The 15,837-nt window shown below is 39.1% G+C and overlaps 1 protein-coding gene across 1 annotated transcript in view; it reads right to left on the minus strand.

Annotated features, from left to right (window-relative positions):
* The window catches only part of ST8SIA6 (ST8 alpha-N-acetyl-neuraminide alpha-2,8-sialyltransferase 6), a 150,060-nt gene that overhangs the window by 72,112 nt on the left and 62,111 nt on the right, over positions 1-15,837 (minus strand). The window contains exon 3 of the mRNA XM_042991171.1: positions 15,011-15,100. Within this exon, the coding sequence (XP_042847105.1) occupies positions 15,011-15,100 (90 nt within the window). The remainder of the gene's footprint in view (positions 1-15,010; positions 15,101-15,837) is intronic.

Here is a 15,837-nt window from a genome sequence, read left to right on the forward strand (position 1 = left end):
GTCTGGCTTTGCTCTGACGGTGCGGAGCCTGGAGCTGCTTCAGGTTCTGTGTCTCCCTCTCTGCCCCTCCCCTGCTTGTGCCTGCTCTTTCTCTCTCTCTCTCTCTCAAAAACAAACATAAAAAATAAAAAAATAACTTATTATCATGTTTCTTATACAAGAGTTCTCAACCACACATTTTTTTTTAATTTTCTTTCTTTTTTTAATATAATTTATTGTCAACCGGCTAACAAACAGTGTATACAGTGTAGTCTTGGTTTTGGAAGTAGATTCCCATGATTCATTGCTTCCATACAACACCCAGTGCTCATCCCAACAAGTGCCCTCCTCAATGCCCATCACCTATCTTCCCCTCACCCCCAACTCCCCCATCAACCCTCAGTTTGTTCTCTGTATTTAAGAGTCTGTTATGGTTTGCCTCCCTCTCTGTTTGAAACTAATTTCTCTCCATCCCTTCCCCCATGGTCTTCTGTTAAGTTTCTCAGATTCCACATATGAGTGAAAACATAGGATATCTGTCTTTCTCTGCCTAACTTATTTCACTTAGCATAATAGCCTCCAGTTCTACCCACATTGCTGCAAATGGCCAGATTTTATTCTCTCTCATTGCCAAGTAGTATTCCATTGAATACTATATAAACCACATCTTCTTTACCCATTCATCGATTGATGGACATTTAGGCTCTTTCCATAATTTGGCTATTGTTGATAGCGCTGCTGTCAACATTGGGGTACATGTGTCCCTATAAATCAGTACTCCTGTATCCTTTGGATAAATTCCTATTGCTATTGCTAGGTCATATGGTAGTTCTATTTTTAATTTTTTGAGGAACCTCCACACTGTTTTCCAGAGTAGCTGCACCAGTGTGCATTCCAACAGTGCAAGAAGGTTCCAGTTTCTCTACCTCCTTGCCTACATCTGTTGTTTCCTGAGTTGTCACACTCTGACCAGTGTGAGGTGGTATTTCAACGTCAAACACACATACTTTGAAAATGCTTCGAAGGAGTCTGATGTGAACCTCTAGGTTGAGAATAGCTGTCACTGTACCTGTCCCAGTGCTGAGCACAAAGAAGTTGTTGGGTGTTCCTGCAACTGAAATTTACTACGCAATTAGAACACAAAAATATCCAAAGGTTTCAGGTATTAACTTTGAACTATGACAATAATTAGCCATCAGCCTTTATCTTACCAAGAGAAGCCAGACTGACCCCAAAGTTGCAATTAGGGTACCTGCTGTGCAAGACAATGCCGCATCCACACTATTTACATTTCAGAAGCTTAAGTAAAAGAAATATTAAAAAGTGAAGAGAATGTACAGTATTTTTCAGATGCACCACTTTTCAGTAGCTTCTCGTCACAAAGTCAAATGTTTTATATTATAAAGTCTTGTATTTGTCACTGGTAATTCTGCACTCATTAAGAGCAGTACCATAGAGTGCTGAAAACAAAATAGTCAGAATTTCATCCAAATCCTAGTTCGGACTGTCTGATGCTCTTTAAGCCATTTAAACCCTCTGGCCTCGTTTCTTTCACTTGTGTAATCAGAATACTGAAACCCGCTCTGAAAAAATATTGCAAGGACTATAGATGCGTTGAAATTCTCTTGCATACCGTAAACTTACAAAAGTAATAGCTGTTAATTATCACTATTTAGTAATTCTGGCAATAATAATTGTCATTATGATAAAAATAATACAAAGGATTGTGAATAGTAATAATTAGTTATCGATGGATATGTAATAAACTACCCCAAACCTTAATGACTTAAAAAAACAAGAAACGTTTATTATTAAGCAGTTTCTGTAGGTCAGGAATTCACCAGCAGCTTAGTTGAACGGGTCTGGCCCACTAGTCCTCAGTAAGCTGCAAAGTCAAGATGCTTTGAGGAACCTCCACACTGTTTTCCAGAGTAGCTGCACCAGTGTGCATTCCAACAGTGCAAGAAGGTCAGGGCTAAAGGACCTACTTTTAAGAAGGCTCACTCACATGACTGACAAGCTGGTGCCAGCTGTTGGCAGGAGACCTCAGTTCTCGCCATGTGGACCTCTCCATATCTTCATGACACAGTAGGCGGCTTCCCCCAGAGCAAACAATCTTTGATGGCAAGGCAGGACTTTTATGACCTGGCCTCGAAAGGTGGACTTTGTTACTTCTGCAGTACTCTTACACCGTTAGCTGGTTACAAGGAAAGCCCCCTTCAGTGAGGGAAGGGAAAGCATGTGGATACCAGGAGAGAATCACTGGGTGCCTTCTTGAGAATGTGGCTACCATAAAGAGTAAATAAACTATACTTTTAACATTACCTGCTTTATTTTTTTTTTTGAATGTTGAGTAAACATAATAGATTTGTTTTCTTTCTCTGTACCACTTCTAAAATTAGGAATAATCTCCATTATTTCTTAATGCCCTTAAAGAAGTTTCACTATTTTTATTGTCATTGTCTATTAAAGGTTTCTTTCCCATAACTAGTTATTTGAGCAAGTATAAGGAAGCCTTCTGATATGAATACATAATCAACTTTGCAGCATAACTAGAAAGCCAGCATTTCAATTTTCTTCTGAGGGCAAATTCAGCTTTGTTTCCACTGATAAATACAATAAAACAACACACTGTTTCAATCTTCAGCATGGCAAAAAAGATATACTAAGCAACTATTACCAAGTATTAATTAAGGAATTCAGATTAAGATTATGTTAATTATTTTCCAGCATCAACAACAACACACACAAAAAATCTTTTATTTTCCCAACTTCTCATTAACTGGTTGCCTAACATTAAACAAGCCGTTGTCTCATTGCTTAATCTTTAAACTAACGCAATCGATTTTGTAGAAAAATTAAAGCCATACATACTTTTGGTAAGAACAGAAAAAAGTATATGGATTAGAAGAATTTGAGACTATTTCTTCGATTTCTTAAACTGTATGCTACGTATTTCTTATGTACTCTCTGAGGTCCAGAATGATGGTTAAGTAACCTTTTAACAGATCTGGCATAATTGTTTGGCATAAACGCAAAAAAAGTTTTACAGACTTCTTTCATAGCCTCAATATTAGCTCATCTGCCTCAACTTAAATTTTTTTTAATGTTTATTTATTTTTGAGAGGGAGAGAGACAGAGTGCCGATGGGGGAGGGGCAGAGAAAGAGGGAGACACAGAACCTGAAGCAGGCTCCAGGCTCTGAGCTGTTAGCACAAAGCCCAAAGCAGGGCTCAAACTCAAGAACCTCGAGACCATGACCTCAGCTGAAGTCAAACACTTAACTGACTGAGCCACCCAGGCGTCCCCCACCTTAAAATTTTAAATCAACAAACACGGCACTGCTTTGGTTAACAAGAGAAATTTCCTGAGATATTAAAAAATGCACAATGTTGGTACAAATGGCTGTTTTGTGTTAACTTCTCCTTTCCGACCTTTCTACCAAGGAAAGAAAACAGTGCTAGATTCTGGAGCCCTTAAATCTGATATAAAAGGCAAGGTAAAGGGTCGGAGGTCAAAAGACAGAAGTGTGGGTATCATTTTAAGAAGCCATGAAAGCACCATAGATTTAAAGCTGAGCAGAAACAAGTCCTATATCACCCTATGCCAAGAAAATCTTGTACAGGAGCAAAAATCATTTTTCCTGATAGACAACTTGAAACTTAAAAATACTTGCTTTGTTAGCAGGCTGTCAAGTGATATGCTCACATTCGGGGCTTTTTGAAGTCTGATCCACCATAATTTATACCTCTTCTTTTCAAACTGCAATTCAGGTCACGTTGTACTCTCCAAGATAATACTGAAGAACATTTAGGGTCAGTCTTCAACTCACTTTGCCTTTCACCTTGCAAAAGGGTGTGTTCTAACTAGCATCTCTGCGATGCCTCATTGAGACGATACCTTTCAGAAAATTCTACTCTCAGTTATTTTAAATGGTACCGCATGACATAGCTCATCAACCATGCGCAATCACCAAGTAGTGCATGGTTTAAGCCACACTTAACCTATGCAATGAAGTGTTGTTCCAAATCTTAATCCTGAGAATTTGGATCTTACCCTGCCCCCAAAAGTTCTAAATGCAAATGAGTGTTTTATGCCTCAGTGATTACCCAGGAAGTTACACATAATGTAACTATATACACATATGTACACATAATGTATAATTACACATTATATATTGCATTCCTAAAAAGATCTATTCTTTCCATAGAGATACTATATAAACTTCTCAAGTGTTCAAAGGATGTAAGAGACTGCTGCTTGTTTGTTTGTGTACGTTTTCTTCTTTCTTTAAGAAACACTTTAAGAGGAGTGCCTAGGTGGCTCAGCTGGTTAAGCGTCCAACTCTGGATTTTGGCTCAGGTCATGATCTTACGGTTCGTGAGCTCAGCTGACCCCCACCCCTGCCCGCCCCACCTTGCACTTTGTGCTGATAGCATGGAGTCTGCTGGGATTCTCTCTATCCCTCTGTCTCTCTGCCCCTCCCTTGCTCATGCTCTCTTTCAAAATAAATAAACTTAAAAAAGAAAGAAAGAAACACCTGAGAGGCCAAGAATCAACAGAATGATGAGAATAATAGAGCTATTTGATATATAGGTGGCAGAAATATCTCATTGACCACTACTGATTGGTGCTTTCTTTCTATAGTGTATAGCTGGTCAAAACTAGCTGTATGACTGCAAACATGGAGGTGGGCCCAGCTCTAGCCAATAAAATGTGACTGTAAGTGATGTGTGTCCCCTCCAAGCCATGTGTGCTTTGTCCACAGCATCTTCTTCAGCAGCAAGCCTGGGATCCTCTATTGTAGATGGCTATAATCCTCTTCATAAAATGGGAGGAACCAGATTCCCTGAGTCAATACTCAAAGAAAAGTCGCCTGATCAGAGTCTCTACACTGAGCGTTGTAGGAGAGAGAATCAGATTTTGTGTTACAATGTTGCATTTTGGGAATTTTTGTTATAACAGCTCATCTACCCTGACCAAATGGAGGAAACTGAACAAATGTAGGTGTGTATTTTCTTGAGATCCAGGATAATCTGACAAAAAGGAAGGGAAGCATGAGGAGGAAAAAAAAAAGGCACAGCAACAGAGTCAGAAACACTCAAGGAGAAAAACGAGTTCATCTCCTGGGTCAGCTGCTCTCAAGTTTCTGCTCTTAGAAAAATTTCTTCATTTGTCTGAAGCAATGGAGACTAAGATGGAATGCTTGGATATTCACAAAAATCATCATTTTTCAAAAAATGTAAGCAGAAAACATTACACATAATCTTTGCCATACTGAAAAATGAGCAAACTAGCATTGATCATATAGCTAGATAGCATTTTTAGTACAGCATAATATTTTATCTGGGACACAACTTGATGACAAGGATTGGGCTGGAGAAACTCAGAGAAATATTCAAGGGGAAAGGATGGCCTAGGAAAAAATGGACAAAACTAGAGATTCAAATTAAGGAAAAGAGAAAAATAACTATTGGTTTCAAAAGGAGTTCCAGTTTATGGATTTATGGCTAATTTTTTTAAGAGCTAGAAATTAAAGGTAGGATACAAAATGCTTTGGAGACCTAAGAAATATATTCATTCACTCATCTAATTATTCATCAAATATTTACCAAACAACTACTACGTGCTGAGGCCAGTGATAGGCACCGGGGACAAAAATGTGAACAAGCTGTTTGGAACCAGTGTGTTTTTTGTTATTGTTGTTATTTTGTTTTGTTTTGAGGTATAGTTGACATACAATATTATGTCAGTTTCAGGTGTACAACATAGTGATTCAACACTTGCATACACTGAGAAATGACTACAGTAAGTCCAGATACCATCTCTCACCAAAATTAACATTATTGACTCTATTCCATATACCGTACCCTGTACCCCGCGTCTTATTTATTTCACAACTGTAAGTTTGTACTCCCTGACCCCTTCACCCATTTCAACCACCCTGCTCACCCCCCTCCTCCGTAGCAACCTCCCATCTGTTCTCTGTATCTTTTAAGTCTGGGTTTTCTTCTGTTTTGTTTTTCACACACAAGTGAAATCGTGTGATATTTATCTTTGACTTATTTTACAACCTAATACTTCAAGGTCCATCCATGTTGCTGCAAATGGCAGCATTCCATTCTTTTTTTATGGCTGTGTAGTATTCAGTGAGAGAGACAGAGACAGAGACAGTGAGAGAGTTTGTAACACATCTTTATCCATCCATCCACTGATGTACACTTAGGTTGTTTCCACATCTTGCCTACTAGAAATAATGCTGTAATGAACATAGGGATGATGTATCTTTTACAATTAGTGTTTTCATTTTCTTCAGATACATACATACCCAATAATGTAATTCCTGGACCATACGGTAGTTCTATTTTTCTTTTTCTTGAGCAGTCTCCATGCTGTTCTCAATAGATGCTAGACCAGTATACATTCCCACCAATAGTGCATGAGGGTTCCCGTTTCCCACATCCTGGCCAGTACTCCTTTCTTGTCTTTTTTTTTTTTTCTTTTTTTCTTTTTTTGTCACTGAGCTGTGTGAGTCCTTCATCTACTTTGGATATTAACCCTTTTGGAAATACGATTTGCAAATATCTTCTCCCATTTAGTAGGATGCCTTTTTATTTTGATGAGGGTCTCCTTTGTTGTAAAGATGCATAGTGTAGTCCCATTTGTTTATTTTTGCTTTTGTTTTCCTGGCTTTTGGAGTCAGATCCAAAACATACACACACACACACACACACACACACACACACACACACACACACACATTGCAAAGACTAGTTTCAAGGAGCTTACCACCTGTTTTCCTGTAGGAGTTTTGTGGTTTCAGGTCTTATATTAAAAACTTCAATCCACTTGAGTTAAAATTTTTGTATATGGTATATGATAGTGTCAACCTTCATTCTTGCATGTAAGGTACCCAGTTTTCTTGACACCATTTATTGAAGAGACGGTCGTTGCCTCATTGTATATTCTTGCCTTCTTCGTGGAAACTGATGGACTATATATACGTGGATTTATTTCTGTGCACTCTATTCTATTCCATTGATCTATATGTCTGTTTTTGTGCCAAAACCATAATGTTTTAATTACTAATCTCTGTAGTATATAGATTGAATTCAGGGAACATGATACCTCTGACATTGTTATTCTTTCTCTAGATTGTGGTGGTTATTAGTGATCTTTTGTGTTTCCATATACATTTTAGAATTATTTGTTCTAGGTCTGTGAAAAATGGCACTGGAACCTTGAAAAAGACTGCAATGAATCTGTGCATGGCTTTGGGTAGTATGGACATTTTAACAATATTAACTTTTCCAATCCATGGGCACAAAATTTCTTCCCATTTATTTGTATCTTCTTCAGTTTCTTTCATCAATGTCTTACAGTTTTCAGACTATAGGTCTTTCACCTCCTTTGTTAAATTTATTCCTATGTATTTCACTTTTTTTGATGCAATTACAAATAGGATTGTTTTCCTGGTTATCTCTTTCTGATAGTTCATTATTAGTGTATAGAAATACAACATATTTTTGTATATTAATTTTGCATCCTGCAACTTTACTGGATTTATTTTTTAGTTCTAATAGTTTTTTGGTGAAGTTCTTGGGGTTTTTTATGTATAGTATCATGTCATCTGCAAATAGTGACAGTTTTAATTACCTCTTCCTTTCCAATTTAGATGCCTTTTATTTCTTTTCTTGCGTAATTGCTGTGATTAGAACTCCCAATACTATGCTGAATAAAAGTGGGGAGAATGGGCATCCTTGTCTTGTTACTGATCTTAGAGGAAAGGCTTCTAAGTTTTCACCCTTGAGTATAACAACTATGAGTTTGTCATATATGGCCTTTGTTACGTTGAGGTAATTCTCTCTATACCTTCTTTGCTAAGAGTTTTTAATATAAACAGATATTGAATGTTGACAAAACTTTTCTCACACCGAGATACCATATGATGATTTTTTTGTTCATTTTGTTAATGTAGCATATCACATTGACTGATTTGCAGATGTCGAACCATTCTTGCATCCCTGGAATAAATCCCACTTGATCATGGTGTATACCCTTTTAATGTATTTCTGAATTTGGTTTGCTAATATTTTGTTGAGGGTTTCTGCATCTATGTTCATTGGGGATATTACCTGTAATTTTCTTCACTTTTTTTGTTTTGTGGTTAACCTTGCCTGGTCTGGTATTAAGGTCTCATAAAAGGGTCTCATAAAATGAGTTGGGAAGTGTTCCCTTCTCCTCATTTTTTTGGAAGAGCCTGAGAAAGACAGGTATTAAATCTTCTTTAAATGTTTGGTAGAATTCACCAGTGAAGCTGTATGGTCCTGGACTTTTGCTGCAAGGTTTTTGATTAGTGGTTCAATCCCTTTACTCTTGACCAGTATATTAAGATTTTCTATTTTTTCACAATGCCATCTTGAAAGATTGTAAGCTTCTAGGAATTTATCCATTTCTTCTAGATTGTCCTGTTTGTTGGCATATAATTGTTCACAGTAGTCTCTAAAAATCCTGGTGTTTCTGTGGTATCTTTTGTAACTTGTCTTTTATTTATGGTTTTATTAGAACCTTCTTTGTTCTTGATGAGGCTACCTAAAAGGTTTTTTTCCCCATCTTTTCAGAGAGCCAGCTCCTGTTTTTATTGATCTTTTCTCTTGTCTTTTTAGTCTCTATTTATTTCCAGTTTGAGCTTTAATGATTTCCTTCCTTCTATTAACTCTGAGCTTCATTTGTTCTTCTTTTTCTAGTTCCTTTACATGTAAAGTTAAATTGTTTATTTGAGATTTCTCTTGCTTCTTGAGGTAGACCTATATTGCTATGAACTTCCCTCTTAGAACCACTTTTGCTACATCCCATAGATTTTGGTATGTCATATTTCAGATTTTATTTTATTCTAATTATTTTTAAAATTTCTCCTTTGATTTCTTCTGTGACCCAGTAGTTGTTTAGTAACATGTTTATCTCCACATATTTGTAGTTTTTGCAGGTTTCTTCTTGTTACTGATCTCTAGCTTCAGACCATTGTGGTCAGAAAAGATGCTTGACAGTATTTCAATCTTCTTTATTGTTTTGTGTCCTAACATGGAATCTATCCTGGAGTATGTTCCATGTGCACCTGACAAGAATGTATCTTTTGCTGTTTTGGGATGAATGTCCTGTATATATGTATTTAATTCATCTGGTCTAACATGTCACTTAAGGCCACTGTTTCCTTATCAATTTTGTCTGGATGATCTACCCATTGATATAAATGGGGTACTAAAGTCCCATATTATTATTGTACTACTGTCCATTTCTCCCCTTAGATCTGTTAATATTTGTTTTATATATTTTGGTGTTCTACATTGGGTGCAAATATATTTATAAATATTATGTCCTCTTGTTGGATTGACCCCTTTGTTATTACATAGTGCCCCTTTTTGTCTTTTATTACAGTCTTTGTTGTAAAGTCTATTTTGTCTGATATGAATACAGCTATACCAAATTTCTTTCCAATTTCCATTTGCATGAAATATCTTTTTCCATCCCTTCACTTTAAGTTTGTGTGTGTCCTTCCTTCTGAAATGAGTCTCTTGTAGTACACTATATACTTTTTTTTTAACGTTTATTTATTTTTGAGAAAGAGAGAGAGACAGAGAGAGAGAGAGAGAGAGAGAGAGAGAGAATGCACACAAGTGGGGGAGGGGTAGAGAGAGGGAGACACAGAATCCAAAGCAGGCTCCAGGCTCTGAGCTGTCAGTGCAGAGCCCAATGCGGGGCTCAAACTCATGAACTGTGGGATCGTAACCTGAGTTGAAGTTGAATGCTTACCTGACTAAGCTACCCAGGCGCTCTTTTTTTATTTTAATCCCTTCATCCACCTTATGTCTCTTGACTGCTGAGTTTAATCCATTTACATTTAAAGTAATTATTGGTAAGGTGTCATCTTGTTCATTGTCTTCTGGCTGTTTTTGTGGTTCCTCTTAGTTCCTTTCTTCTCCTCTCTCTTCCCCTATGGTTTGATGACTTTCTTTAGTGTTAGATTTAAATTCCTTTCTCATTTTCTTTTGTGTATTTACTACAATTTTTGCTTTGTAATTACCATTAGATTCATGTATATCACCTTAGGTATATAACATCTTATGTATAGATTTTAAGTTGATAGCAATTTAAATTTAAACACATTCTAAAACTACATTTTTTTCCAACACTGACACATTTTATATTTTTGAGATCACATTTTACTTTTTTTTTATTTTATGTAGACTTTAATTATTGGAGTTTTAGTTGATTTTAACTATGTTTTTTAACTTTTATAATAGTTTTTTAAGTGATTAATACACTATCTTTACTATATATTTGCTTCTCCCAGTGAGATTTTTACTTTCAGATTTTCTTGTTATTAAGTAGTGCCATTTCTTTTCAGCTTAAAAAGTCCCTTTTAACATTTCTTGCAAGGCCACCTTAGTAGCAGTAGGCCTTTAGCTTCTGGGTTCTGGAAAACTCTACCTCTCTTTCAATTCTGAATGATAACATTGTTGGGTAGAGTATTCTCGGTTGTTGTTTTTTTCTTTCCTTTTAGCACTTTGAATATATCCTGCCACTCCCTTCTGACCTGGCAAATTTTCTGTTGATAAATCTGTTGATGGAGTTACAGGTTTTCCCTTGTCAATAACAATTTGCTTTTCTCTTGCTTCTTTTAATATATTCTCTTTCTGACATTTTAATTATAATGTGTCTTGGTATGTATCTCTTTGGACACATCTTATTTTGGATTTTCTGGATTCTTAGACCTGGATGTATTTTTCCTTTACCAGGTTGGTCAGGAAATTTTTCAGCCATTATTTCTCCAAATAAGTATTTTGCTCCTTTCTCTCCCTCTTCTCTTTCTGGGACCCCCATGATGTAAATGCTGTTCCACTGGATGCTGTCCCTTAGGTCTCTTAAGTTATCTTCATTTTTTAAGTCTTTCTGTTTGCTGCTCTAAGTGAATTCCACTGCTTTGTCTTCCAGCTTGCCAATCTGTTCTTCCGTTTTATCCAGTCTGTTGCTCTTGTGTATTTTTCTCCAGTGACTTTGCTCTTGTGAATTTTATCCAGTCTGGGTGCTCTTGTGTATTTTTCAGTTCAGTTATCGTATTCTTCAGCTCTGTGACTTCTGTCTGGTACTTTCTTACATTTTCATTCTCTTTGTTGACGCTCTCATGGTGTTCATCCCAAGTTCAGTGAGCAACTTGATGGCCATTGCTTTGAATTCTTCATCAGGTAGATTATTTATCTGCATATCATGAAGGTCTTTTTCTGAGGTTCTGCCTTCTTCATTCAGTAGGAACATATTTCTCTGTTTCCTCAAGTTGTCTGACCCTGTGTTTGAGTCTGTGTAATAGGTGAAGCAGTTACCCCTCACAGTCTTGAAGAAGTGGCCTTGGGTAGTTGATGAAACTTCTTGTTCAACCTTGCCCTAGCTCTTGCACCTTTGTGATTGTCTAAACCACACAATTTATTCTTGATTTGTCTCTGTTTTTAAGAGTGTGCCAAGAACTGTGAGCATTCCAAGGGCAGGAACCCCATTTAGCACCAAGTTTCAGGCTGACTGGAAGCCAGACCCTCAGGCAGCAGCTTCTAAAGTATGTGAATATATACACTCCTGTGGGGTCACAATCATGCAGGAGATCCAGAGGTGTCCTCTGGGCAAGAGTGCAAAAATCGGGGCTCAGGATGAGTATATAACCTTCTCACTGGGGGGTCTCATCAAGCTGCAGGGAGGCCAGGGTGCTGCTCAAAGATAGTGCCTCCCTGGAAGCACTTCCTCAGCCTCCAGATATGTGGGGAATCTAAAGCCTGTCCCTCAGGCTGAAGCTCCAGGCCGAGGAAGGAGGCCTTTTTCAGAGGATGACGGTTGTTTTTCAGTCTGCTGTCTGTGTGGTGCCCCAGGCGTGGTGGCCTGCCAGTAAGTACCCTCTGAATTGTTACCTTTCTGGGAAGCTTAAGGACTCCAGCCCCCTTGGCCACCATGGCCAGGCAGTCAAAGGGTGTTCCCTGTGTGGACTGCATATGCCCACTGGCTTTAACTGGGCAGCCAGTGTTGGGGTTGGGACATGCTTGCTGACTTCAAAAAGGCAGCAGGAAAATGTTTTGACAATGTGCGCCCACCAGTGAGTTTCGGGAATAGTGGGATGCGCCTTGTCTGTGAGTGCGTGCCAGCTCTTGGCTAGGTGCAGGAGACTACCATGACCACTCCCACTCACCTACCCCAGCCAGGGAGCAGGTGAGTGCTACAACCACCCACACCCTTTGGCTTCAGCAAGGCAACGGGATGGTGCCACATCCCCAGAGCTCATAGTCTTAGACAATAAAGAATTGTGGTACACAATTCTCATCCTGCTGTCCTCCAAGTGGCAACTGTTTAATTTTCTTTTATTTAAAACTGGACTGAAGACCAAAGGAGAAAAAGAGCAATTTCCCTCCCACTATGACTCTGTCTTCCTAGATTCTATTTTAGCAAACTGAAAGAGACAATCTGGCTGAAGAATGAGAAGATTCTAAGTCTTTAACGGACCATGACAAAAGACAGAGCTAAATAATTATTTCTAAGAAAATGAAATTACTTTTTATCACTATATATTGAATGGCCTTCCCGATTGTCCCCTGTAAATCTGTAATAACACCGAGTCGCAGAACACACAATTCCTGACAATAGACGATGCAGCTGAAAAAAAATTAGTCTCCTGTGTGCAAAATAACACTTTCATAACAATGGGCAATTCATGCTTGCTCTCTCTAGACCTTTGCCAAACAGAACACCAGCGCAGGCTAATTATGTGAGCTAGTCGAAAATTGTGTGCATAATGGAAATGCATCCCCCTAAAGAATGGCAGAGAAGAGGTCTTAGCACCAAATCCAAAACAATAGAAAAGTGAGAGAGCAAACATAAGGGCATGCACACAGACATTCTCATTAGCACACTGCAGCTAACCGTCCTTGTTGACACACGTAATAAAGTTGTTCAATTCTGGCCTTAAAAAAAAAAAACAAAAAAAAACACACACCTTCCACGATTAAAGAATTTTCTCCCATGCTGACTCAAGTGCTTTGCTCCAACGCACAACTATGGATGGTCCTTATGTTGAGGACTCTTGTCACTTTGGGGAGCAAAAACAGTTCATGTCAGACAGAACGCTGAAGAAAGTCAATGGCAACTTTCACTTGCTGAGTCAGACGAGGAGTCCAACTGGCTCGTGACAGGGTAGAGCACGGACCAGCTTTTCAACATGTGCCGCAAGTCCGACGCATGGAGCATGCGGCAGGTCTGGGATTCGAGATCCGTGGGACAAGTTTCAGAAAAAGGCCTGTAAACCCCCACACCCAACGAACAAAACAACAGCTACAACATGCCCAAAAGAGACGCGCTGTACCATCGGTGATGCGTGTGCTACTTTAAGTCCATCCCCAAATTCAATAAATCGATCATGCGAGGAGGGAAGCGTTTCTAAGAGTTTCTCCTGGCCCATCTTCGGTGAGCAAGAGTCCTGGCAGAAATGATGGCCCACTCAATTGTGTCATTTAAGAAGAGCTTAAAGAGGGACTTTTTCAAAAGGCTTGGACTGGATGCAGGGAAACACAAGTACGATGCCAGGGGACTGTTAACAGTTTCTTCCTGAAGAGTCCAATGAAGAGAATGAAGGCAGAGGGAATGGGACAAAGAGGCACCTAACAAAAGTCACGACCTTCATTCAAGATGCAGCACTTTCCTTTGGTCAAGGAGGTAGTTAACCTAAAGCAACACCACCAAGCAAGATCTTTTTCCTTCCTCCCTCTTTCCGTTCTCCTTCTAGTGCTCCCCTCTGGGTCAAATCCAAAGAAAACTAGATGACAAAAGGAGCAAGGAATATATTGATGAAGTTCTCATTGGTCAACATTCCAGGGCAAAGAAAGGCACAGAGTAAACTTAGGGAGAGGAGTAGATCAGGTGTGGCAGATGTAAGGTACAAGGCACAGTGGATTTTTCCAGGAAGCTTAAGGCCCATCCGTTGGAATTTAAGGAAAAGAAAACCAAAATTTTATTAGGGCTATCCTTTTGTGATTAACTGAGCTAACATACAGGATTGGATGGTCACACCCGATTAACTCAAATCAGAGATCTTACCCAGGATCAGGCCTCGCTAACAATTTCAAGGATCCAGGCAGTCAGGAGGCTCAGACAAAGAGAGACGCTCGGGACGTCAAGGGTGATCACCCTGGTACCGTCTTCCTGCACTGGATGTGTTCCTCTGGCCCAGAATAGTAGCTGAGGTCTCCAAGTAAAATGTGTGGGGTTCCTTACACAGCAGGAACACTTACACTGTGAAACATTTCCCTTTTCTGCCCAAAGAGTTGGGACCGTCTATGTGCCACTCTCCAGGGAGACCTACCTCACAGATCCTGGGTTCCCTTTAGTATCATTAATACTACATCCAACTCAGCTTTGCTCCTCTGAGGAAGATTACAGGTGTAACCACAGGCCCCCCTACCCCACCTGCCCAGCCTTCACCCAGCACTGTCAGATTCTGCTCCTTCCAGGTATAGTCAAGGCAATACCACCCCCATCAGTCTCAGGCCACCAAGGGCCCTTCCATACGCGAAGCTTGGAGCTTTTAGATCCACCTTCCCAGTATGAAGAAGATGGTCTAAAATACAGAATTAGAAGCAGGGGGGAAGCTTAAGGTGACCCACAGTTAGGACGAGGGGTAAATCTGTTACCCTTCTGGATATAAGCAATTCAGTACAAATACATGTGCCTTTTGCTAGGATAGGGTCCAATGATGGCCTAGAAAAGTCTAGCCAGTAAAACTACATGGTGTTTTAGTGAACGTGGATCCAGGGACAGATACATTGAATCCCCGCTACCCTGGTCTGCACTGTCCACTCTCCTCGCCAGAGAGAGCTTCTCAGAGCCCAAGGTCAAGCCACAGCATGAACACAGTCTTATTTTCCAAATGGTTTCAAAGGTGCTGTAAAATATGTTGAATGCAAAACACCGATTTTACAATTAAATTGTGAAAAGTAGAACTTACCTTTTTACTTTGCTAGATAAAGTCGCAAAGCCGTGTTGCAGACTTTTGCATGTTTCCGTCAGCCGGAGCGACTTCTCATTCAGATATGTGCTGTTTCATGAAAGAGATTTTAAAAAGATTGATTTAAAATGAGAGGTATAGGATGTTGTTAACGAAATGCAGATTTAATTGATAAAGCACGCCCAAATGAAGCCTGAATTTCATTCCATAATGGATTTCCCCATGGAAAAGGAAATGGGTATTTTCACCTCTGATGGGTTTCAATTAAGAAAAAAAAAAAAAAATCTCGCACTATAAAGTCAAACGGAAATGAACTCTCTGTGGAAGACTTCATATTTTCAGGTTTTCATATTTTGTGGTTCGTATTTACAACGAACACATTATTGACTGACTAGTTTTAAGACTGCATAGGACATAAACATTTTTCAAATACATTGTCTCTGGCAGGAAGCACGCAGACACTGGAGATCAGTAGGTCTCTCCAAAAAGAAAGCAAGGGAAATCTGGCGCTTGATTTTTATAATGCCGTGATATAAAGGTCTGTTGCTATTGTTTCACGAACTTGGAAAATTGGAGTTGGACAGAAACCAAATTAAAAATCAAGGGAAGGAAATGGATTATGGAGTTGGGCAGCCTCATGAGCCTTGAAAACACACCTGTGCTATTTAATCACACCAGACCTCAGCTTCCACGTCTCTAGTCTGACCACCCCCCCATTCTGTTATCGTCGTGATATATACATGATATAGAAAATAATGTAAAGGCCTTGGTACCATGACTGAAACAGTAAATCCTCAAAAAAAATACCCAGTATCACTTTCCTGAGA

The sequence above is a fragment of the Panthera tigris genome, chromosome B4, assembly GCF_018350195.1.
Source record: "Panthera tigris isolate Pti1 chromosome B4, P.tigris_Pti1_mat1.1, whole genome shotgun sequence".
NCBI classification, from domain to species: domain Eukaryota; kingdom Metazoa; phylum Chordata; class Mammalia; order Carnivora; family Felidae; genus Panthera; species Panthera tigris.